Genomic DNA, 23,874 nt, shown 5'->3' with positions numbered 1-23,874 from the left:
CCTGCCGTATCTGCTCCTTGGGAAGGTTTTCATCTGACGTAATCACATCAGTGATGCGAGCAAGATGTCACTGATGTGGCTGCTAGCCACCATCCACCTCCACTGGCTTAAAGACGCCACGTTGTTCTGATGAATTTGACTCTGTTTAGTACTAAAAACATCCCTGACAACTGTTTATTTGATTTTTGATTTTTTTTTGCCAGTGTGCAGGAGTGTGACACTTCCCCTGGTCCAGAAACGCATGTGGAATATATTGATCTCTGCAACTATATATTCCAAATACTTGCATGCCTTGCCGCATCTTTGGCTATTTCCTTTTGCCGTCGGACGACACAGCGGCAAGTGAGAGCTGATCTGTAACAGCACTAACACAGTGTACCTGTCAAGCATCAGCAGTGACCCTTTGTTTTTCACAGTGGCTCTTTAACTCTCCTCTCACCCGCTGACATTTCAGATGAGACAGACCCTTCCTTTTTTTTGCAGCATAGTCTCTGCCTCGATTCTCTCTCATTCACTATCACCAGCCTGCCTCATCGGAGCAGTGTGCAGTTTCTGAACTCCAACACTGCTCCCAAGTGGAATGGCTGGGCACTGCCAGTGGGCACACTGCAGCTTTGCGGGCAGATTGTGTCACTTGAAAACTTCCAAACATCCATTCAATGCATCTCGAGCAGACTTTGTTGTCTCTGTTGAATAATAGATGGCCTGCTATAAATGTCTACTGAACAGTTACATTAGCTCGCTGTTGTAAGGAAGATTAATTTTAAGACTGCGTGCTGTTTCAATAAATAGCGCTATAAATCACTTTAAAGTGGCTTCATTTAAATGTGGATGTTTGATTCGGTTGTATCAGCATTCATAGAGTCCTAATTATGTACAGAATTAATATTACAGCTGACTGTTTTGCAACGCATGCCACATGTGATGTCATAGATGTTTTACTGCGCTACGAAAATACAAAAGTTAAAGACTTGATCAAGCTGTGTCACCTTTGCTTTTTCAGGTTTTGTAAGCTTTTGCTTTTGCTGTCATTATCTGTTTTTTACTGGTCCTTACTGGTGCATTCAAAGACTTTTATTTCCAGTGAAATAAAATTATTTCTTATTATACCTTTACAAAATCGACAACATGTTGGAGTTGGAGTGGCTGGCACACAGAATGCAAGAGCAATGTTAATAAGTTGAATCTTTGAGAGTCCCTGAATGCACCGGAAAGGCGGAAATATGCCTCTAGAGATTATATACAAGATAGATGCCAATATTTACATGTCTGACGCCAGTCCCTGGTTATTTCAAGTGTGTTTAGTGTAAAGATTACAAATGTGCATCTCGTGTAATGCCGTTCGCTGCATTAGAGTCTCAGAGGTAAGAGTATGTTTCATAATACCCAACAGCAGAATTTCAAAAAAGCCTAATCTTTGAGTCAGGTGAGAGTTTTGGAGTATCCTAAAGCTGCACTGAAAATGCTTGCAGATGATATGTATGTGAGTGTGATGTATTGTAAATTTAGTTCAAGTTAATATTATAGTGCATATATTAGTGATCCTAATATATATAGCCTGTGCAAAAGGCTTGAGCCAGCCCCTCATTTCTTTATATTTTACTAGGAAATGGGAAATGTTTGAAGAAATCTATGCATACCATGATGAAATATGCCAAGGTTTGAGTCAAGTGGAACTAAAGAAAGACAATCTGGCCCTGAGAAGCAAACCACAAAGAAATGTGGGATGCTTCAAAATCTTTGCACAGTACTGTATGAGAGGTAGAAATTTGGAAACCGCTAATGTAGTCACATGTTAATGTTTTACCACCTGGGTTTTTGTACAGATTTTCAAAAAAAAAATCAAGAGCACAGGCAGCTCTTTCCCTCTGTTTATCATCTTTACGTTAAGCTAAGCAGTAGCTTCCCAGTGGTAACTTATGCAGCCAAATAGTCAAAAATAAAGTATTTAATTTTCATTGCACTGCCATACAAAAGTGTTGAAATATTGATAAAAATAAAAGGTTCAATTGCTAGTTGTAAAATCTGAAAATATATGGTATGTTTTTGAATTTCTAAAGAACTAAAGCCAAGCCTTCTTTCTTTTTTTGTTTTCATTTTGTGTGCTCTCATGTCATCTACCACAATTGTTCTTCCTCACTGCTACCTCTTCCTCTGGCTTCCTCCTAGGTGAAGCGACATGCAAGCACATTTTTAAGATCCCTCTGTGTAACTTGGTGGGCCGCAGCATCGAAAGACCCCTGAAGTCCCCTCTGGTCAACAAAGTGCTGACGACACCAGCCCCCACCATGGTGGCCCCAGCTCCCCTCATCTCTGCAACACACTCGCTTTCCTTATCCCGCATGGAGATCAAAGAAATAGCCAGTCGCACACGGAAGGAGCTGCTGGGTAAACGGAAAAATTATTTTGCACCATATAGGAAATTTAAGTTGTTTTTATGGAACTAGTGCCCACTGGTGCAGTTTTGGATTATCCCTCACATACCTGCTCCTTCATGGTACGGCTACATTTGAGCATACTTGCAACAGCAAAGCTACATGACGTGATCACAGTCAGTCAAAAACACACACAGAGATTCCTTTATTTTTAGTTAGATCTAGTTGTCGTCTCTGTGTTTCATTCTAAAATCTTCCTCAAAAAAGCTAATTCCACAAACACATTTTGGTTTGCAAGAACAGCTATATAGAATCTCAACAGGCTCCTATTAAGAATCTTTTATCTGTTTATTTATTCATTTCTGGTTGTGTTGTTTCAGTTATTACATTATATGTGGTATCTTCGATGTCTAAGGCAGGACAGGCAGCCATTGCCCAACTCCCTGTGAGTGGTTCATGTTCATTGATCAGTAGCTGTTGATCAGTGATCAAGAAAGTGACCTCACAGCCTCCCAGTGGAAAGGCTACGTCCAGATAAACAGAATCAACTTTCTGGGAGACATCACTGTGCTAATTCTAAAATCTTTGAAGTACTCTCCAGTGTTGGTCTCAGATGCTATTGCAGTTTAGTGGCTCAGTCACAATAGAGCAAAGATATGATATAAACCTCCTTGCAACTACTAAAAATTGGTGGTTGCCCAGTGAGTCCATTGAATATTTTGAAATTTAGCAGCCGATTACAAGTAGTTGCACTGACCAACTGGTAACCCAGAGGTTAAGAATGCAAAACCCACAACCTGTAGTTGACCACACAGTGATTGCACAGGTTCCCTGGAGACAGATTGGCAACAGGTTGTAATCAGTGTGAGTCAGTCTGGACACATCATCTACGTGTGTGTTTTTAATAGCAGACCTGCCTCAACTGGTTTCCAGCTGGTTGTATTCTGGTTATATTCCTATATAAAAGCACCTGTGTCATTTTGCAGTTAAATTGCTGGATTCTGAATGTAAATAGTTAATGTGAATTTCTGTTAAATGTTACATTTCTGTGTATGTAGTTGGCGACACATTTGTGATTTTCAACGATTTACAGTTAATCGTATCATACAGTTTCCAAGCTGACCTTATTCAGTCACAAACTGATAGCAGACTGACTTCGACTTATTGCTGTTTTCTGACTATCTTGATGCACCAAAGTTGCTTTCAAGACGTGAACTGTGGTTAAAAGCAGCACTCAAAACCACAGAGATCACACAGTTACATTCATTTTGGTTGTGCAGCATCTCTAACTACTGTTTTCGCCAGCGAGACTGTAGCATTAGAGACTATATCTGAGATATGAAGTCACCACATGGCTTTACACATTTGGCTTTGTAGGAGAAGATCCCAAACAATGTGTACCTTCCAATTCTGAAGTAGACCTGTTTTGGGTGTTTTTTTTAACATAGGCAAAAAGCAAAAGTTTGATATTTGGAAAAATGTGCTTATTGGCCTTCCTGTTGTGTGAGGAGATTCATCCCACTGTCATGTGGTACTTTTACACTAAATGTAAACTTACAGCAACATTAGCTTAACATATGGAGAAACATTTACTCTTTTGTCTAAAGAAGCCATTTCTATCCGTCCCCACCTTCAAATACTTTCAAATTTCATATTCATATACTTTGGATTTATTAAACTGAAAAGTTTAAAAAATTAAATGAAATCCAAGAAAATTACTACTTTTGGTTTGAAATCATCTAGCTCATAATTATAAATGGGATATCGACCATCCTGCTCTCAGAAGGAAGGCAAAAAAAAGCATATTTCTGAGTTTTCCAATGCATTTTCCATTGTCTCCTACCAACAAAGGCTTGACAGAGGAACCAAGTGGGAAATCAGACAGCGGATCAGTGAAACAGAGAAAGATGAGCAAAAAGAACACAGAGGACGAGCCCAAAGTACGAGCGCTGACGTCCACAAACAGCGACAGGTGATAAATCTGAACAGCAGCTGCACGTTTGATGTTTGCTTAATGCTAGCTTGAGCTTGAGACATGAGTCTTTCTGTGCACAACAGGCTAGCCTCACAGTCCAGCGAAGTGGATCAGGATGTCCAGCTGCACTGTTCATCCAGTTCGGAGGCGGAGCCAGAGAAGGCGGTGCTGCAGCCAGAGAGCCCGCCCCTTACCAGTGCGTTCTCCCTCTCCACATCCTTCGAAGAAGATGTCTTGGACCTAAAGTGAAGACAATCCCATCGTGCACTTCTCTGCCCGCCCACTTCTGTACTGTCACCTTTACTCTGTTGTTTTGGTTGGTCTTCTTTTCTTTTTTGTTTTTTGTTTTTTTCTGTTGTTGAGCTCTGATACCTTGGCGCTTTTTCCTACATACCCTGGGATTCTGAGCCCCCGTGCAGTGGAGGTTTGAAGTCATGTTTGTGTGCGTGTGTGACTTTTTTCATGAGCAGTGCCCCCCCTCAGCCGCCGTGTGTCAGCTGTTTGTGTCGCCCCGCAGCAGATAACCCAAAGAGGTTGCGTAAGATGCCGTGGTGCATTCAGACTTCTGCAAGAGCTTTGAGATGCCGGTTTGATCCTAAACCACAAACTGAATGTAAATCTGTGCACCAAGGCATGAGAAAACTCTCTGCATTCTCAACTCCCTCTGACGTTGCAAGAGCTTATGTGTTGTATATTATGTGATTATTTCCGATCCACTTTCAAGTATTGTATGATATGCATATGTGTACATCTGTTTATACACAAAAGTGCACACATGCAGGCGTATATGCCTGTCTGGCTTGTGATGCATATTTATAGATATATTATAAAAATCAATTTTATTCCCATATTTAGTAAAAGTATGATTTTTGATTTTATGCTCTGCACATTTTCGCCCATATTGTTCCCCTTATCTGTCGTAAACAGGTTAGACAGACCTGGAAGAAGTCTCCCACAAGTGCCGTCTGCCACTGTCCTCCATTCAAGTAGACGTCCAACAGCCACCAGATTTTGGTGTCTGTCAGTAGCAGCCATGATTGTAGTCCATGTTCGATTACAGTGGTAACCAACGACTGCAATCAGCTCGGGTGATTTCACTTGCTGGCGGCAAAATCTCAAAGGCACATGCACAAATCATTTTATCCCATAACAAAGACCTGACCTTAAATTTGCATGACTTGCAAGTGTTGTGTTTTTTGCAGCAAAGAAATCACTTCTTTGGAAACAGTGCGATCTGTAACATGATACCAAATTCCGAACAAAGTAAAGAAACAACAAACTGAGACAAGAAAAAAAAAGTACAGGAGTATCTATAACAAGACGGTGGCTAGATGGATAGAGGAGGGATGATAAAAACAAAACCAAAAGTGTGAATTACTTTTACTTTGTCTTTTTCTGTGTGTGGAATGAAAAAGTCTTTTATTTTGTAGAGTAAAATGTGCACTTAGTTAAAAGATAGTTTTATCTTTAGGAAAAATTAGACTTTTACTGAACTAAAATTAAAGCCTAAATGAAACTAAGAATTTTAACAGTGCAAAACAAAACATCTCATTAAAAAATACTAAATGTATTTATACAATTAGTATATTTGGAAAGCATAACCATGCTAGCGCTGTTTAAATCACTGAGTCTAATTTGGAACTTCAAGGCCCAGAAGCCCTGCTGATTTTCACCTCGAGGTCCAGAAATACACTGATTTACAGCTGGGGTTATCGGTTAGGGGATAACTCACTGCAGCACACGGTTAAATTCACAGTTTAGATATCCTTTCCTTACTGAGTGTAGAGGTTTATGATCAGATTGTTAATTGGCTGCCCATCTGGAAAATCTTTTGTTATTGTCATACAGATAAAAATCTAGTCCATAAATTTGGAGGGCTCAAAAGAGACTGATAAGTCTCTAATATTACATATGCTCTAAAAACAATCCTTCATTTCATTAAACCCTCTCGGCCTTTTAAATGTCTCCTCATTTTATACTCCACACATTCAGATTACAGAGTAAAGCAATCCATTAAAAATAAAACCACTAATGCTCAGTTACTGTAGAGTTGACAACAGGGAAACATCAGTATCTACAATGGCTCTTATTATTACATCAGTCTGGGATGCCAAACAGCTAAGGATGCACCACATCAGCTAAAGGGTGACATTCCACATGATTAAACCCAGCTTGAGCACCTTTGGGCGTTAGAGCAATCATAAAAATAATTCTGAGAGCAGAAACTTGGCAAGTGAGAGTGCATGGTTTTAAAAAAGGTCAAACATGGTCAAACAAACTTTGTGTAATTACTGTCCCAGCCAGAGGAGGGAGACAAAACTTAACCACCACAGGTTCAACATGGGAAACCTCCACATCTGTACCATCCACCCCACTTGTGATGTAAATGCACCTCCAACACTAATAACCTTTATCAGGATTACTTTATCTAGAAAAAGTTTCATACAGAATCTCACAATCCGTTCTAACACAAAGGGTCAACTACACTTCTCATTTAATTTTAGTAAGAATCCACTTTATAACACCTAATTACAGCACTGAAAAGGTTAAATGGTGCTTTGTGTCAATGTAAAAGCTAATCAAAGTGACAGTAATACAAAGGGAAATGTTTGGCAAAGGTGACTAGCCTGATGTAGGTGTTAGTGCATCTCTGTATGCTTGTTTCACATCATAGCAGCCTTCAGATTGAGCATGAGCCTCTTCTTTTCTCATTTCTTCACACCTTTGCTCTGTTCTCCTGCCTGCCTCTGCGTGAATCCCTCTAACAGCAAAACGTAACTCAGAAAAAGGGGTAGAGGAAGAAGAAGAAAGAGGAGGAAGAGGAACCGGGATGGATTTTTACTCTTCTTTAGTGTCTAAATGAGGGTGGATGACTCGGGGAATGCTGCTTCTCCCGCTTTGCGTTGTTACGATTCCTTCTGTATTTTTGTCTTTAGTTTCTACCTCCCCTTGGCATTTTTACTGTTTTGTTTGTTTTGGTTGGTATTTTAGTTTGTTTTGGGGGGTTTTGTATTTGAATCTATATTTACTGTTTAGACTGTTGCTGAACCTCTCTGTGATATCAAAATGACAGAAAATTGACAAAAAAAACACCAAGTGTCTTAAAATATTGTATCGCCATCGTTTTTAATGCCAAGTAATACTTGTAAATGTTTGTGTATCAAATGTGGCCTCAAAGGAAACTGAACTATATTATTATTAATATTAATATTATTTGAGCAGTTATTTTAAACAAGTGCTGTAGACCACTGCTGTGAAAGTAGTTGATTTTGTTCATTGATATGTAATAAATATTTATGAAATTTCTGTTGGGTGGTTTCTTTGGCTTACACACACACACACACACACACACACACACACATAGATATAGATATATGCAGGCTGAAAGCAATGTAAGTAATGTTAAGGTTAAATGCCAACATACATTTCTGCTTTAACTCTCTTTTCTGTAGCTGACTGAGTCATAGGTCTGGGGTTGTTTAGTCTTGAGTTGTTTAAATGGAGCATTTCTTTCTGTTTGGATTTTTAACCCAGCAATAATCTGATTATGAGGTTCAATGTAAATGTTTACCTTTGTAGTACATTGCGAAGTACACACAACTACCAAAGCCCAGCAGAACACCGATACTAGCATCACACCACCTTTTACTCACTTGCCCTTTTCAACGCCCATCACAACGTGGCTGCTGAAGTTGAAATTGAGCATTAGAATGGGAATGACATGACTCCTGGTGCTGGACTGTTCTCAGTATTTCAGAAACTGCTGATCTGGTGGGATTTTTCTGCACAACCAGTTCTAGGGTTTACAGAGAATTGTCGGGAAAAGAGAAAATATCCAGTAAGCAGCAGTTTTCTGTGCGATTACGGCTGATGTTAGAGGTCAGAGGAGAATGGCCAGACAGCATGGAGATGATAGGAAGGCAACAGTAAGTCATACCAAGGTATGCAGAAGAGAATTTCTAAATGCACACAATGTTAGCCCTTGAAGATGGGCTACAGCATCAGAAGACCAGACTGAGTGCCACATCTGTCAGCAAAGAACAAGAAACCAAGGCCACAGTTCACACAGGCTTAGCAAAACTGGATAATGGGAGAATAGAAAAACATTCCCTGGTCTAATAAGTCTCACATTTCTGCTGCATCATTCATATGATAAGGTCAGAATTTGATCTAAACAGCATGTAAGCTGGATTCTGATTTCTATCAACAGTTCAAGCTGCTGCAGATACTGTAATGGTTTGGTGAATATTTTCTTGGCACACTAACAACTGAGCCTTGTTTAACCTCCTAAGACCCAAACTCTTTCATGGCATGCATTTTAAATTTTTCTTTGCTATTTGGGTTGATTGGGACCTGAGGAATGTAAAAACAAAAAATTACCAGATTTTTATTTATTTATTTACCTAATTTTTGTTTCTGATACAAATGAGATCCACGTATGAGGACATTGGTTTTAAATTCTGATAGAACGGTGGCAGTATAATGTCCTCACAAGTGAATATCAGGCCCTTGTAGAGAAAAATTAAGTATTTTCGTCTAGACACCAGGTCCTAGGAGGTCAAACACCGACCCTTTATAACCACAGGGTACCCATCTTCTGATGGCTGATTCCAACAGGAGAGCATGCCATGTCATAAAGGGGAGATTCATATCATGGAGTCACATCTGACAAATCTGCAGCAGCTGTGTGATACCGTCATACCCACTCAGACCAAAATCTCTGCATTTTTTGGTTATGACTACAGTGAATCTGAGAGAAAATCTCATAAAACACTAGCAGGAAAACGCTATGAAAGAACACAAAACACAGCGGAAGTGTTTCCGGGGGGACATTAATGTGACAGAACAGCTGCAGCAGTGACAGAAACCAAAACATGCGAAGGACTGAGCAGAGACATGATTAAAAGAAGCGTGCAATTCATCTGTGACTCAGAAAAAGGTGAAACATAATTGTATTTTAATCACATAGTTCATATAATACTGCAGATAGATGTTTGCTATTAGCCGTTTACTGTTAGCTTGCCCATTCCGCAGCTGGTCCGTCACATTATTGTCTCCTCAAAATCCCCATTTTTTGTGAGCAATGTTTTTTCTCCTTCCGTTGTGTTTTATTTAACTTCCGTTGTGTTTTGTGTGCTTTAACACTATGTTTGCATGTACTGGTGTTTTTTGAAGTTACTATGCATTGGGCCCTTTCAGGCCCACATGTTGCCTATATTGACATTAATATGTAAAGTTAAATAAATCAGTTTAACTGAAATAAGACACAGAACAGTGGAACATCATAGTTATACAAGTTTAGATTCTGTGGTGTTAGAAAAGTGTTAGATAATTATTTAGCTGGTGTGAACTATTATTTTAATAACTCTAATAGGTGTCTATGTACTGTTACTAGTCAAAGTCAAAAATTTATAATAATAATAATAATAATAATGATTGCATTTATATAGCGCTTTTCGGGACCCTCAAAGCGCTTTACAATTCCACTATTCATTCACTCTCACATTCACACACTGGTGGAGGCCCTGGGGCAGACTGACAGAAGCGAGGCTGCCATATCACGCCATCAGCCCCTCTGGCCATCACCAGTAGGCGGCAGGTGAAGTGTCTTGCCCAAGGACACAACGATCGAGACTGTCGTTGGGTCCGGCAACCTTGGAACCAGCAACCTTCCGGTTACAAGACAAACTGCCAACTCTTTGAGCCACGATCGCCATTTGGTTGAAGAGTGAAAGCTGAAAAGATCTGGCTGAGAAGTGCTCTGTGTGTCCACAAGGTGGGGGTAAATATTTATGTAGCTTTACTAAAATGACCAGTTTGTTTTTTAATCTCACACAGGAGAGCCTGCACTTCTAAAACAAAAGAAAGTTTGGTCCAAAGTAAACTGATCTCCCTTAACAGCGAACAGCAGCAAAAACAGAGCTTTTGTCAGAGTTTTCCTCCAATCCAGAAGTTTAAAAAAAAAAAAAAAAAAACAGCATGCATGGGAAACGAAAAATATTTTACTTCACACTGATCTTATTCAGAATCAGAATACCTTATTGATCACTAGGGGAAATTATGTATTACAGTGAGAAGTGTAGGTAGGAGGTCAGGAACCACATTTCCTTTTACCCTCGAGGGCTGGGGGGGGGCACGTTGAGACTATGACAACACTGACGCATGCAAGGATACAGACACACCCCTGTCACTGGCATGCCAGCTTTATGTTTCAACCAGATTACACATATTGTTAATGCTCTGTTATTAAAAGCCAAGGATTTTCCCCGTCCTCCCACCTTGTCAGTCATTTTGTTTAAATCACAAAAACACCTGAGCTCCTGTAAGTTCGAGCTTAGTCATGATCACTGGGTTGGAGAAAAAAAAAAAAAAAAAAATCACTGGAAATGAAATTACATCATCCGAGAATTGGGCAAAAAGTTTCACGCCAGAGTGAGAAAAGCCAAATCAAGCGTAATCACTGATGGAAAAACATTTTATGTTGGCGCACAAACTTTCATTTTCCTCAGTGTGGAAGCATGACTGGGCACCTTCTGTAAATATTTCTATATGGCCTTCCAGCACCTCCCTCCTGGCCTCAGGGTGAAAATAAAAAGAAAGGGAAAATGAGCACAGCATAGCAGAAGGTCTTACATAACAATCAAAGGAATGCTGGAACTCTGCCGGTGCCTTTTGGATCATCTCACTCTCGCACATAAAGTGGGGCCCCCTATCCCCAGAACATACCAATTCTGCAGCACAAGGCTATCTAAAAGAACAACTCATTTAGCACAAAGTGAAGGTAGAGGCTGGGTGTGCTTAGATGTGCATAGTTTTTATTGTCTACAAGTTTTCCTTTCAAAAACATTAAATTGAATAAATTACAAAACTCACCAAGTGCCTTCACAGATACATTTACACACAATTATACGCTAGAAAATTCCTCAGAAGGTTGTTGCAAGGCGTGTACTCTGAACCCGTGTCTCTCACACACACACACACACACACACACACACACACACACACACACACACACACACACACACACACACACACACACACACACACACAAAGAGCATCAAGTGTATTTAAACTTTCAGCATATCAATCATCATACCAGGATCCATCATGCTGTTGTTGAACAGACAGAAGAAAAAAAAATACTGATAATCAATCTCAAAACCCAGCACTGGTGTTATCAGAGACCTTGTATTGCACTTCCACTTGTCTTTACAGGAAGTGCAACAGGAATCCTTCTCCCACTACTTTCTGACACAGGTCACACATAATGAGCCGTCTTGAGTCTCAGATCACAGCTGTTAGTTCAGTCCCTTGTTCCTGGATTTATTTTGTTTTTGATTTATTAGTGTTTTTAGGCATATGATTTGACTGCCATCAGGATCTGTACGGCCATGGACACACAGGGAATCTGAGCTAAGGTGTAGGCCACGGACCGGGTCGGTGCTTGCAGGGCCAGCAGGTAGGCAACGCTGTGCAGCACACGGCAGATGAAGAAGACGAGGAAGTGAAGCCGTGCCACCCACAGTGAAGGTCCGGTCATGGAGTAGATGGCGCCCAAGAAGAGAAAAGGGAGGATGTTCTCCATGTCATTAATATGAGCTCTGAAAAGAAAGACAGAAGTCAGCACACGGAGGCTGACACACAACTGTTTTCCACAGTTGTGTGACTCAGCTACCTATGATGCAGTAAAGTGACTACATCGCATGAGTGACTATGATATGGGGTAATGATTTCCTGTGATATTCCTGGAAGATTTATATTCAGGGTGACTAAAATAATATGCATTTAACCCACACTAGCACTATCTCAAGCCAAAGCAAGGGCTCTGCAACCTTCTCTAATCACCTCTTTCCTGTTTCCCCTCCACCCACTTGAAGCAGCTTTTTAAACAATATTGTTCTAGGACACTCGCCATCATAATCCCCTTTTGCCCAGAAAACAAACAAAAAAGGGCACATAAAAGACATGATTAAGGTTGGACATGGAATACGTCGTGCTGCAGCCATTTTTATTAGTTATTAATGGAAATTTTAAATGTGTTTCCCCCTGGTGCAGAGTTGATTCCCACCACAAGCTCTCAGGAGAAAAAAAAAAAAAAGAAAAAAAAAACATTTCAGGACAGACAGAGGGGAAAGTTTACTAGTAAGAAAAACATCTGCTCTCCCCTGTCTCAGATCATATTCTGACAAGTTTAAACAAATCTGTCGCACACAGTGCTACAAGCTACTGAAACATCAGTGGAGGAGTAGCCCACAAGAAAAGAGAACAAATCCGCTGGAAATAAATCTACACTTTATCGGGTTTGCGACAGATATCTGCGCGGGAGAAAACTTGCGGCACGTCATTCATGTTCTGTAGAAAAATTTTCATTTTATGATGCAAGGGTATTTTACTCGAGTACTTCAATGCTGTGCGCATTTGAAATCTACCTGAGTGAACCAGTTTTCATGCAGTGTACTGAATTCCTTTTTAAATCAAAAAGTAAAAGCTATGCAATGGGAATGCATAGTATAACTAATACTTGCCATAAGCAGCAAATACAAGGGAGTTTATTTGTTGTTGTTGTTGTTTGGATTTAAAATCCAAAAACTTTTTGGATTTTAAATCCAATCCAAAACTTTCTCTTTTTTTCCCCTTTCCTTTTTTTTTTTTTTTTTTTTTAAAATCATCCTCCTGCGACCCTCCATCCCCCTAAACACAAGCAGTCTAGTCTTACAAAAAATACCCCGTCTGCACGCTCACCTCCGGCATCTTTCCACATATGGATCTTCTCTGTGATACTGTAAACCTCCGTGTCTCAGCGCGTCCTCGGGGTTGGCAAAAGCCTTTCAGGGAAGAAGCGAAAAAACAAACAATAAAAAAAAAAAAAAAGCTTTCCACCAGAGAACAAACAGGAAGAAGAGAAACTTACACAGCATTTAACTTCAAGCTGCATATACAGGAGCTCACTCACCTTTTTACGCAGTCTTATTTGTCCCGTTATGACCGCTATTACGTACATCTTTAACACCAGCAGCACGCCGTAGAAAACAAAGCAGGAGAAAACAGAGTTTCTTAACATGACTGCTGTAATCCACGCAGAGTTGCAGCGAGAGCAGGGGAGGAAAAAGCACTTAAAGGAGGACTCTGAGATTGCAGCGTGCTGCTGAAATAAAAGGGAGAGTGAGAATGAGGGCAGGCCGTTTTGTAGCACTGCCTCCACCCACTCACGGTAATGATGAAAGCACTCTCATTCATGCACAACTTCTGTGAATTCCAGAATTGCTTCCTGGAGGCTACACTTAACATGTTCAGATGGTGGAGGTACGTTTTGTTCTTCTGCTTGGAAACAGGTAGCACATTTAATCATTCAAATTGAGCCTGATAGTTTTCTCCTTCCGTTATCTTGGAGGATAAATACCAAAATTTGACATGTTCACGTATGATTTTTACCTTTTTCCCCCAGAATTTAGAGCAGGTTTGCAACTATTTAGAGGGTCAGGTTTGATCCCCAGCTCCTTGCAGTCTGTATGTTGAAGTGTCCTTGGGCAAGACACCCAACCCTAAGTCCCTCCTGATGTATGTGCATGAATGTGTCAGAGTCTAAAAACTGTGTTTGTGATAGCAGGTTGCAGTGTGATGATGGAAAAAAAAAATCCAACTTATTCATTCTCACAGAAGATTAGACGTGTGGCCCAACTTGGGGTATGAGTACGAGTTAGCCAATATAACGAGAAGCCTCGCAGCACTGTGGTTCAGTTCATCTTCATTTTATTCATATAACACCAAACCACAGCAAAAGTTGCCTTGTAGGATAAAGACCCTATAATAATGAGAGAAAACCCCAACAATCACATGACCCACAATATGAGCAAGCACTTGGTGACAGTGGGAAGGAAAAAACCTTTTTAACAGGAAGAAACCTCCAGCAGAACGAGGCTCAGGGAGGGGCGGCTATCTGTCGCAACTGGTTGGAGTTGATAGGAGTAGAGACTGTGGTGCAAACGTTGCTTTGCAGCAAGAAGGTTTTAATCCTGAACTTGTTCAAAGACCTGCTTTTCAGGTTAAATTGTGTTTCTATAGCAGCTGTGGAGGTAAATATGCCGGCCGTCCACGGTATATCTGATATCTCACCCAGTGTGTGGGATAGGCTGCCATGAACTCGGTGCGGGCATGAGGCAGCTGAATCAAGGGTAAAGGAAATTTTACGTGTCAAATACATGAATGTTTTTGAAACAGTAACTCTATTGCCATTGGTGAATGTCTGAACCTAGCTGTATACGTCACAGTGCTGTCAAAGGCTTAAAATGGAATTCCACAAAACTGTGCAACTAGAATTACCGTAACATCATTAGACGGAACACTGACGAAGTTTTTCGATTAAGAAATTTGACCCACTTTTAGTCAGAGTTAATGCTCTGTAATTTATCCAGTGGATGAAATTCTGCAGCTGTTTCTTAGATGAAAACAATGGTCAGATTTTGAAATTTCCTGTGGCTATTTTCTTTTTAAACATTGGCTGGACATACCGTTTTTGCCACTTGTATTAACTTTTGAAAGATTGTTTCAGATATCTGCTGCACTTGATTCTAATTTGCATGATTCATGTGTCGCCTCACTCTTTTCTACCCGCCCTTAAACTTTGAAAAATTACTTGTTACTTACGTTGAGACAGTTTGTCCTTGTGGTCTGAGAGCTTTGCAGGGAGAATGGGAGGATTTGATTGGTGCACCGGCTTGATTTCCCTCAGGTGTGGATAACGACTGGGTGGATCTCTGCTGAAGCGTGTCACGTTTCCTCCTTTTATGTTCACTGCCAAAACAACATGTACTGAATTAATCAAAAGTTGTTATTAGTCAGCAAAATGTTGAGTTTTAGATTACTTGATCCTCTTATATTGTATTATTAGTTTTCTTGAATAGAAGCCGGTATCTGAAGAAGAATAAACCCTAAACTAATGTGTAAACACAAGTGATGAAATAATATTTTTTTTAGTTGCAGTGTTCCCATAACAACCATGCTTTAAGCTAAATAAGTAGGCTAATGTAGACAGTCTTACCTCCTAATCACTCTTTTGTTGTTGCTGTTTTTCATTTTCTGCTAGATCCTAGCACCCACAAAAAAAAACCATGCCCACTACTGATCACTGTTGTATTTACACAGCCTGCCCTCCCAGACCCACGCACTTTAAAATGCTCTGCATACTGAAACACTAAGAAACAACGCCTAACAACAAACAGAACTGAGTTTTTCTAACAAAAGCAGTGTGGAGTCAGAAAGAGGCAGAGGTTTTTTGTTGTTGTTTTATTTTAGTGTAATGAGTGAATAACTAAACCTCTGGGCCAAATCTTCTTCTCTGAGAATCAATCAAAAGACCACAATGAGAGGGATGGAAAACTGTCATAAAATGGGACTAAATGCCTAAAAAATGGATATAAAATGACCTCAAAGGGTCGCTAAACAACGGCAAAACAAAACAAAAAAAATTAACCAAAAAGCAACACAAAAACTACTGAAATGATCAAAACACACGACACACCGATATTAGCTTCATGGGAACCATTTACAGGAGTTTGTCCAATATTTTTGGCCCTGTTTTCTTCTAATTCAATTCAGTTTTATTTATAAAGCACCAAATCACAACGAAACTCAGCTCAAGGCGTTTTATACTGTAAGGTAGACCCTATAATAATACATACAGAGAAAAACCCATATGACCTTCTATGAGCGAGCACTTAGGTGACAATAGGAAGGAAAAACTCCCTTTTTAACAGGAAGAAACCTCCGGCAGAACCAGGCTCAGGGAGGGGCGACCATCTGTGTTGACAGTGTGTGTTGAGACTGTCATTTTTAGCATCTACATGAATGTTAAAATTTTCCACAATAATTATTTATTTTCTGAGCTGAGCACTAAATTAGATAAAAAGTCTGAGAAATCAGACAAACTCTGTGTAAGTCCCAGGTGGACGATAGATAATAACAAATAAGACTGGTTTTTGTGTTTTCTAGCTAGGGTGGACAAGACTAAGCATCAGGCTTTCAAATGAGTTATGTCTGTCTTGGTCTTTGGTTGATTAATAGCCTGGTGTGGAAAATTGCTGCCACACCACGTCCTCAGCCTATGCTTTGAGGATTCTGATAGTTATTATGATTTGGGGGTGTTGATTCATTTAAGCTAACATAATCATCCTGCTGTGAGCAGGTTTCTATAAGGCAGAGTAAATCGATTTGTTGATCAAGTTATTAACTCATGTACTAACACAGCGGTCCCCAACCTTTTTTGCATCACGGACGGTTTAATGTCAGACAATATTTTCATGTCTTTAAGGTGTCGCGGATAAATACAACAACATAAAATGATACGACCAAGACAAAAACTGTATTGGTACTTAGTGAATTTGCGTTTATTGTTATATTTACAGTGTAACTTAATTAGCAGCGTCCTCCTTAAATGCGCCAACAACATTGAGAGTAACGTCCTCCTCTCTGCCCCTTAATGCTCTCCGGTCGCTATGGTAACGCGTAAATATTTCTTTCAAAATAAGACACACAACTACAACACGGGAAAAGACCCAGGGAAAATGAGTTAACGATAAAAACCCTGAAAACCATAAATTTCACACCCGAACCTCAACTCTCACGGCCCCGTACCAAACGGCCCGGGTGTTGGGGGCCGCTGTAGGCTACTAACAGAGACTTGAATGAGAGACCTAATGTTTAATAATCCACATTGCACTGTTTTACTCTGTGGTGGAGATGTGGATACTGTATTGTTCTTTCTTTGTGATTTTGTTTTTTATGTTTAAATCGTTTTTTGCTGGTTTTTAGTTTGTTTTTTGTCTGTTTTGCAGCTGACACAGGGGGGTGGAGATTTGGGGGCATAATAGGTCCACTGTTTATAAAGATTTATTGAGATATTTAAACTTGTTAGCATTCATCTATCACACAATAAATGCAATTAATTTTTTCCGATATATCCAACACCAACAGCTTTATATTTAAAACTGTCCCTGCCTGTCCTCACCCCCACCAATTACTTTTTTCACTCAATTATGGATGGCTCTGGTTCAACTCTTTTGAAAGAGTGTACTCCACAGAATGATCTGAAACTGAGTCATGTTATGTGACTCCTTCAAAAAAAAAAAAAAAAAACATGCTATGAACTTTTTTAAGATAATTACTTCCTGTAGGACTGCTAGCAAAATACGCCATCAGAGGTTACAACAGAACATTTCTGATGCAATCCAGCTGTGCCCTCTGTTCGTAGCCTAGTTGCTCAACACCATGATTAGTCATCATTTTACATAGACAAGTTTTTTTTTTGTTTTGTTTTTTAATGAATTAATACTGCACTTAAGCGTGTTTGGAGCTACTTTTACTGTTTTACTTTGTTCTCTAATACTTTATAATTAAATATTGCATGCTTAGGGAGTTACTTTTTTAAATAACTGTATCTTTTCATACTGTGTCTCTATGGATGTTAGACAAGAGCTCTATATAAGTACCATTTACTATATCTATACATCAAGGAAGCAGATTGTCTGAATCTGCGTGACATGGTGCGTTATCTCTCTGTAAGCAGTCATCAGGAGATCGGTACGCTCAGTCACTTGAACCGCTGCTACAAGACTATATGGATCCATGTCTTCATGCCACACCAAATTCTGAACGTTGCAGAAGAAATGGAGACCCATCACGCCAAGCAATGTTTTTCCCAGTCTTTTATTTTCCTACGTTTGTGAGGCTGTGTGAGCTCTAGGCTCAGTTTGCTGCTGTTAGCTGACAGGAGCGGTGTGCTCGTCTGCTGCTACAGAATTCTCTCTTTTTCAGATGATTCTCTGTAAACCCAAGAGATGGTGGGACAGGAAAATCCCAGTAAATCACCTGTTTCTGAAATACTCAGAGCCAGCCCTTCTGGGTTCACCAGCCATTCAATGTCACTTTGATCATTCCCCTTCTCACCCATTCTGACATCTTGACCACGTTGTCATATTTGAATACATTGAGTTGCTATTATATTATCTCTAGTGCTCTAATAAGTAAACACTAACTTATTGTTAAAGGAGTCTTAGTCTAAAACCTGTATTAATTACTAAAAACATGTAAAATCTTCATTTGCTTTTAAGATTTTAGACAAATGTTTGGACATCATATTTTTCCTTTTGTCTGAGAGTATAGATTTGAAAGAAAACAGGAAGCATCACCACATTTACTGTAAATACACATTTTCTGTGCACGACTCCACGTTTATTTACATGTTTGGATTATAACACTTCTTGGATGAGGGTCAGCCGCCTGTTCCTTGTGTCTGCCAGTCCAGCGTGATTGAGCTGCCTGAGCTGGTGTCGTCGCAGCAGTCCTCGGCATCAGAGAAGGACGACATGTAGTGGAGGCCCGTCACTCTATGGTAGTCTCCCTGGAGCATCTGCGGATAGGCGGTGAGCTCCATAGCCCTGCGGCCAGTCCTGCTCACCCTCACAGTCCACATGTCAACCAGATGCATACACATGGCACAGCCCATGGTGTTTCCAAACAGTGGAGGGGACAGATTACACAGATATGCACAGTGACTCTATACAAGAACGCAGGTCTCAGGGTAAATAGTGACTTACTCACCAACACACTTGGCAGGTGCAGACAGGACCTAAGACGTATCAACATCAATCATTTCCATGCCTTGTCTTGGTTCCCGTGTTTTTTCTGCCTTCAAAGTGCACGGTGTATTTTTTTTGTTCAGGTTTTGGCATAAAAATATAAATACTATCATCATCATAAATTATGCAGGTAAAATGCAAAATGAATTTGCAGTGTTAAATACATTTGAATAGTTATTCTATGTCATGTTTCTGAAGAGGAGCTCTCGAGTATCGAATTTCTGCTAATGAGTGTAAAACACCATCAGCGTCACTGTAAACCCCTATGCTTGTTTCCCAAGAATGTGAATCAGTATTTTCTTCTATAAAAGGCAGTGAAAAAAAATAGATAAGTGGCAAAAAGGGTGGTTCGCCAAAAAATGACGTAAAACCAAAAGTGAAGCTACTTGTCAAGCTGCATGCACCGCACAGATACACAACAGATTCACATGCAACCCTGCCTGCAAGGCTCGAAAGGCTTAACCACGAAGCAAAAAGCCAGAATCATAATTGGTGTTCTCCATCTCATACAGCTGCCAGACACGGCATGTAAATATTTACTGCGGTTGCTTTTGGAAAGGGGGGAAAAAAAGAAGAGTTCACAGAGAGAAGTCAGACACAGAGATGAGTCAGTGAGCTTCTTTCTCTCCAGCAAATCGCACTCATTTCAGAAGAAACAGTTCATCTGGTGACGTGCTCTTCGAACTGGTGGCACTTTGATTTGGCCACAGGGCGTCTTCACACTGATGATTTGATAAATGAAAGCCTTCCTGTGTGATGCCTTTTAACTTGATTAAGCAGAGCTGTCACTGCAGATCTGAAAAATGTGTGAAGAGAGAAATGGATGAGAGGTTAGCGAGCGGCAGATAAAAATATAATTTTAAGTTTAGGGGCAAAATATTCTTTTTTTTGTACACCACTCAATCAGCAATGAAATAATTTCTGTGAGACTAAGATAAATACAAAAGTAGACAAATATGAAATGGAAAAAGGAAAATCAAGACAAAAACTAACAGATAAAAAAGGAGATGTGACTCAGTTTCTGGTTTATATTTATGTTACAAGTACAGCCTCTTTCAGTTGTAATGTTTTATATCCCATATAAATAAAAATCCAGTAATCTGGTCCTTAGCAGGCTCTTTAAAAGCAACCTCTGATGAACAAGAACAGATGACATATTACACCACCTTATTATTTACGTAACAAAAACTAAACCAAGTGGCAGAAGCAGTGTATAAAAATGGCCTACACCCTGACTGCTTCCATGGGGATCAAGTGGACAGGTAACAGCCAGAAGCTGATAATCAAATGAAGTTTGATAAACTGAAGATCTGGCAGTTTGCTGGTCCCAATCATTCAGATGTGTGTTAACACAGCACAAGGGAGGAAAGATATTAGCCATGATTTTGGAGAAGCATCTGTGTCTCCCCATTAATCTGGGAAGGCTTAAAAGACTATTTCTAAACACTTTAAGGTCTATCATCTACAGTTAGAAAGATTATTCACACGTGGAAAACATTTAAGACAGCTGCCAATCTTCCCTGGAGTGTTCAGAACATGCAATGCTCAGAGAAACTTCAAATTAAGTTAAAAAAAAAAAACAAACCAACAGCTACATCTCTGACTTTACAGGGCTTGGTTAGCATTTTAAATGTTAAAGTTTATGGCTATATTAATAGAAAAAGACTGATGGGTCAATATGGGTCAAGTTTGTAAAGCTTCATCTGAATAAACCACAAGACTTCTGGAACAATGTCCACTGGAGGTAATGCACAGCTCCACGCTTAATGAAAATCAAACACAGCATATCAGGACACCCCAAGTGTCAAGCACGGTGGTGGAGGCGTGATGATTTCGCCTTGTTTTGCAGCCACTGAGTCGCTCATCAACTCCTCTATGTACCAAATTATTCTAGAGTCAAATGTGAAGCCATCTGTCTGACAGCTAAAGCTTCGATCAACAGAACAACAGCATAATGACTGCAAACACAGCAGCAAATCTACAACATGGCTGAAAAAGAAAGACTCTAAGTCATGCAGTGGTTCAGTCAAAGTCCAGACCTCAACTTGACTGAAACGCTGTGGTGGCACCTTAAGAGAACTGTGCATGAACAAATACCCACAAACCCCAATGAACTGCAGCAACACTGTAGAGTGTTTAAAGTTATATTTGAGGAATTGTAGAACCTGATGAAGCCCAAATTATTTTTTTTATGTCCTGATATGTAAAAATCTTAGAAATGTAAGAGGCTGTATTTTTGTTTTTACATAACTGTATGTCTGAAAAACATGAAGGTTCTGCAAAAACAAATATACACCTACAGGGGTGCTGTGAGGACAGCAGAAATGGGGTAACCGCTCAAGTGTTCGTAATCTGAATTAAAAATACATGCATGAACCAGGCAGGATCCAGGTTTTTTCCTTATAGCTATGGGAAAAAAACACAGGGCACTCCTACAAGAGTGATTCTGGCTAATTACATTACATTGCTGCTTTCATATAATGAAAAACATGTTGTTTCTGTGCACTCTATAAAATAACAACACAATTTACAACCAAAAATAAACTAAATCTGTGCAGCTGACCCAGGCTGTTCGTGATATGAATGTCGACATTCATATTTCCCTGCTCGAGTGAAATTTTCTTCTGTACCAGACCACCCGAATCTACTGTCAAAGCTCCATCAGCAGAATCTGGGTGGTGCACAGAGAGCCATTAGCTCCAAGGGTGAAAAAAAAAAGCCTGTTATGATGAGGACAAGTGGTCTGCTGCTACATGCCACACCCATCCCATCCCAGTGAATGGACACAGCAGGGGCCACCCTCTTTAAAGCCAGGCTTTAAGACTCCTCTGCTGTCCTCATTTGTCAATGTACTGATACTGGTTTATATTCAACTGCTCCTACGGGACACTTAATTATTCATCAATACATGTGGTGTTTCAAGAAATGCATCCCAGCTTCAATTTAACCTTCACATCCGTAATGATGTCAAAGCTCTGTGTGTATTCATGTTCAGACACACGCGTAGTGCAGGAATCATGCCAGTGTTGTGTTCCTGTGATGAGGATGGATGCTGCACATGCTGCTCTGTGTGTTTGTATAGCTATATGTGCTCAAGGCAACCCCCTAAAACACATTTTGGCTCTTACCTGAATACGGTGTGTCGGTTCTCCCATCTGCATGAATCAGTATGTGCGTGATATCCTTGGAGCAGCCCGGCGTGTTTCCCTCTTGCTCCGTCTCTGGCTGGGCTTGGAGTCGGCAGAGCTCAGTATATGTATGGGACTTGAGATGACATCACACCTCCGTACTTAAGAGCAGCTCTCTTCCTAAAATTAAAACGGGCGATTCTTTCGTCTCTCTCTCATGCTTATATTTTTTTGGCATACAGCAGAAGGTAAAAACAACAAAAATAATAAAGTCTATGCATCATTTTTCTGTGGCATTTGCAATAGTTTTAGCACATTAAAATATACTGATGTAAAAAAAATCTCATGCAATTTGGGTCTTGAATTACTTTGTTAGCTTTTTCCACAATTAAGGCAACCATTTCTTTTGTAATTTATATTTGCAAAGTAAGTGCAGCTTTTGGGGTTTTTTTTAGTCAAACACTAGAGTGGCCCTCCAGTGAGATGACAGTGCCAGCAGTGGCCCCCAGCTCATTTGAGTTTGATCCCATAAAGATCATGCCAAGAGTGTCTAAATGAATAAAGTAAATAATTATTTAACTTGTTTAAAATTGGATGTAATCTATTAAAGGCATAATTAAATGAAGATTTAGTAAAATTATGTGTTTATTTAAAAATATTTGGTGCTGTCAGCGTTAATCTCGTTAAAATTATGTTAACGCCTTAACCGCATTAGCGCGGCACATCTCTGTTAGCGAGTTAGTGCGGATCGCCCCATGTGTGGGGCTGCACGGCGTCAATGCGTTAGCGCCGTGCAGCCCCACGCACGGGGCGATCCGCGCCAACTTGCTAACAGAGATGTGCCGCGTTAACGCCATAACTGCATTAATGCGGTGAGGTGAATCATCCAATAATTTAAACTGCATGGAGTCTCATTGCAGTGCTGTCAGTATACTTTGAACTAAATCATTTGTTTGTCCATGTTCAATTGTGTTATACGTATTTGAAAAAAATAATCAAACATATTTTCAATTAAAATTAACATAGGGAGGGAAGAAAATGAGAATATTTTACCGAGAACAGAAACATCTGATCTAGCACACTGAGGGTATCTGCATGGATACCCTGAAGAGCGCTGTCAAGCCTGCTCCAGAAATTATCAAATTATCTGTCTTCTAGATGGCAGCTGTTTGTTAAAAGTTTACTAGAATTTTTTATTTTTTTTTAATCTGATCTGTGTGAACAGTCTTCATCAAATTTAATATACTGGTGTACAGTTCTTTACCACCTTCTTCCCAATCAGTCTAGCATTTTTGGGCTCTCAAAATAATTTTACATTCATGTGCCTTCTATAGCTGAGTTCTTGCCTTTAAAATTGCACATACATTTTAAAAGAACACAAGTAATACAGTCAATTATGTGTTATTTCTATTAGAGCTATTAATCATAAGCATGAAAAGGTAGTGAAGTGCACAGTGAAGCCAAGCTCTAGTTATCAAATATGCTGCTATCAACGTGTGGGCTGCGTCCTGCCATCCTCAGAAGTCTGGAGTCTTCAACTTGCCAGGCAGGAAGTATTTGTACACAAATACAAACTCTGTGTACTTGGAACTGAGAAACAACTAGAAACACTGGGGAAAATGTGTATTTAAAAAAAATGAAAAAAGAAAATGCAATGGCTTGGACCACCCTGGAGTTAGCCCCGCCCCCTGACTTTGAAGGGTGAGGTTTAGATTAGATTAAATAGATTTATGATGCACTGCAACACAGAAACCATTAAATAA

The 23,874-nt window shown here is 39.9% G+C and overlaps 2 protein-coding genes across 8 annotated transcripts in view; one reads left to right on the top strand and one right to left on the bottom strand.

Annotated features, from left to right (window-relative positions):
* garnl3 (GTPase activating Rap/RanGAP domain like 3) overlaps nucleotides 1–7,656 on the top strand; it is a 97,052-nt gene extending 89,396 nt beyond the window's left edge. For all 5 annotated transcript variants that reach the window (XM_076886656.1, XM_012918839.3, XM_012918836.3 and 2 more), the window contains 3 exons: nucleotides 2,170–2,388; nucleotides 4,227–4,347; nucleotides 4,434–7,656. In XM_076886656.1, coding sequence (XP_076742771.1) covers nucleotides 2,170–2,388; nucleotides 4,227–4,347; nucleotides 4,434–4,599 — 506 coding nt within the window. In that variant the 3' untranslated portion in view covers nucleotides 4,600–7,656. The remainder of the gene's footprint in view (nucleotides 1–2,169; nucleotides 2,389–4,226; nucleotides 4,348–4,433) is intronic.
* A 3,487-nt stretch (nucleotides 7,657–11,143) lies between these two features.
* ptges (prostaglandin E synthase) lies at nucleotides 11,144–15,110 on the bottom strand. Of its 3 annotated transcripts, none has more exons than XM_014413518.4 (4): nucleotides 14,995–15,110; nucleotides 13,304–13,495; nucleotides 13,093–13,175; nucleotides 11,144–11,951 (listed from the first exon to the last, which is right to left on the bottom strand). In XM_014413518.4, the coding sequence occupies exons 2-4, from the start codon at nucleotides 13,409–13,411 to the stop codon at nucleotides 11,702–11,704; spliced, it is 441 nt and encodes a 146-aa protein (XP_014269004.1). In that variant the 5' UTR covers nucleotides 13,412–13,495; nucleotides 14,995–15,110; the 3' UTR covers nucleotides 11,144–11,701. The 3 variants fall into 3 exon arrangements, with proteins under 3 accessions (XP_014269004.1, XP_014269005.1, XP_023010976.1); XM_014413519.4 differs by having other exon boundaries at nucleotides 13,304–13,351; nucleotides 14,995–15,109; XM_023155208.3 differs by having other exon boundaries at nucleotides 13,304–13,492; nucleotides 14,995–15,107.
* Nucleotides 15,111–23,874: the final 8,764 nt, after the last annotated feature.

Source organism: Maylandia zebra, linkage group LG7 (assembly GCF_041146795.1).
Source record: "Maylandia zebra isolate NMK-2024a linkage group LG7, Mzebra_GT3a, whole genome shotgun sequence".
NCBI lineage: Eukaryota > Metazoa > Chordata > Actinopteri > Cichliformes > Cichlidae > Maylandia > Maylandia zebra.
Note: the sequence above shows the minus strand (reverse complement) of the source record. Positions and strands in the feature narration are given on the sequence as shown.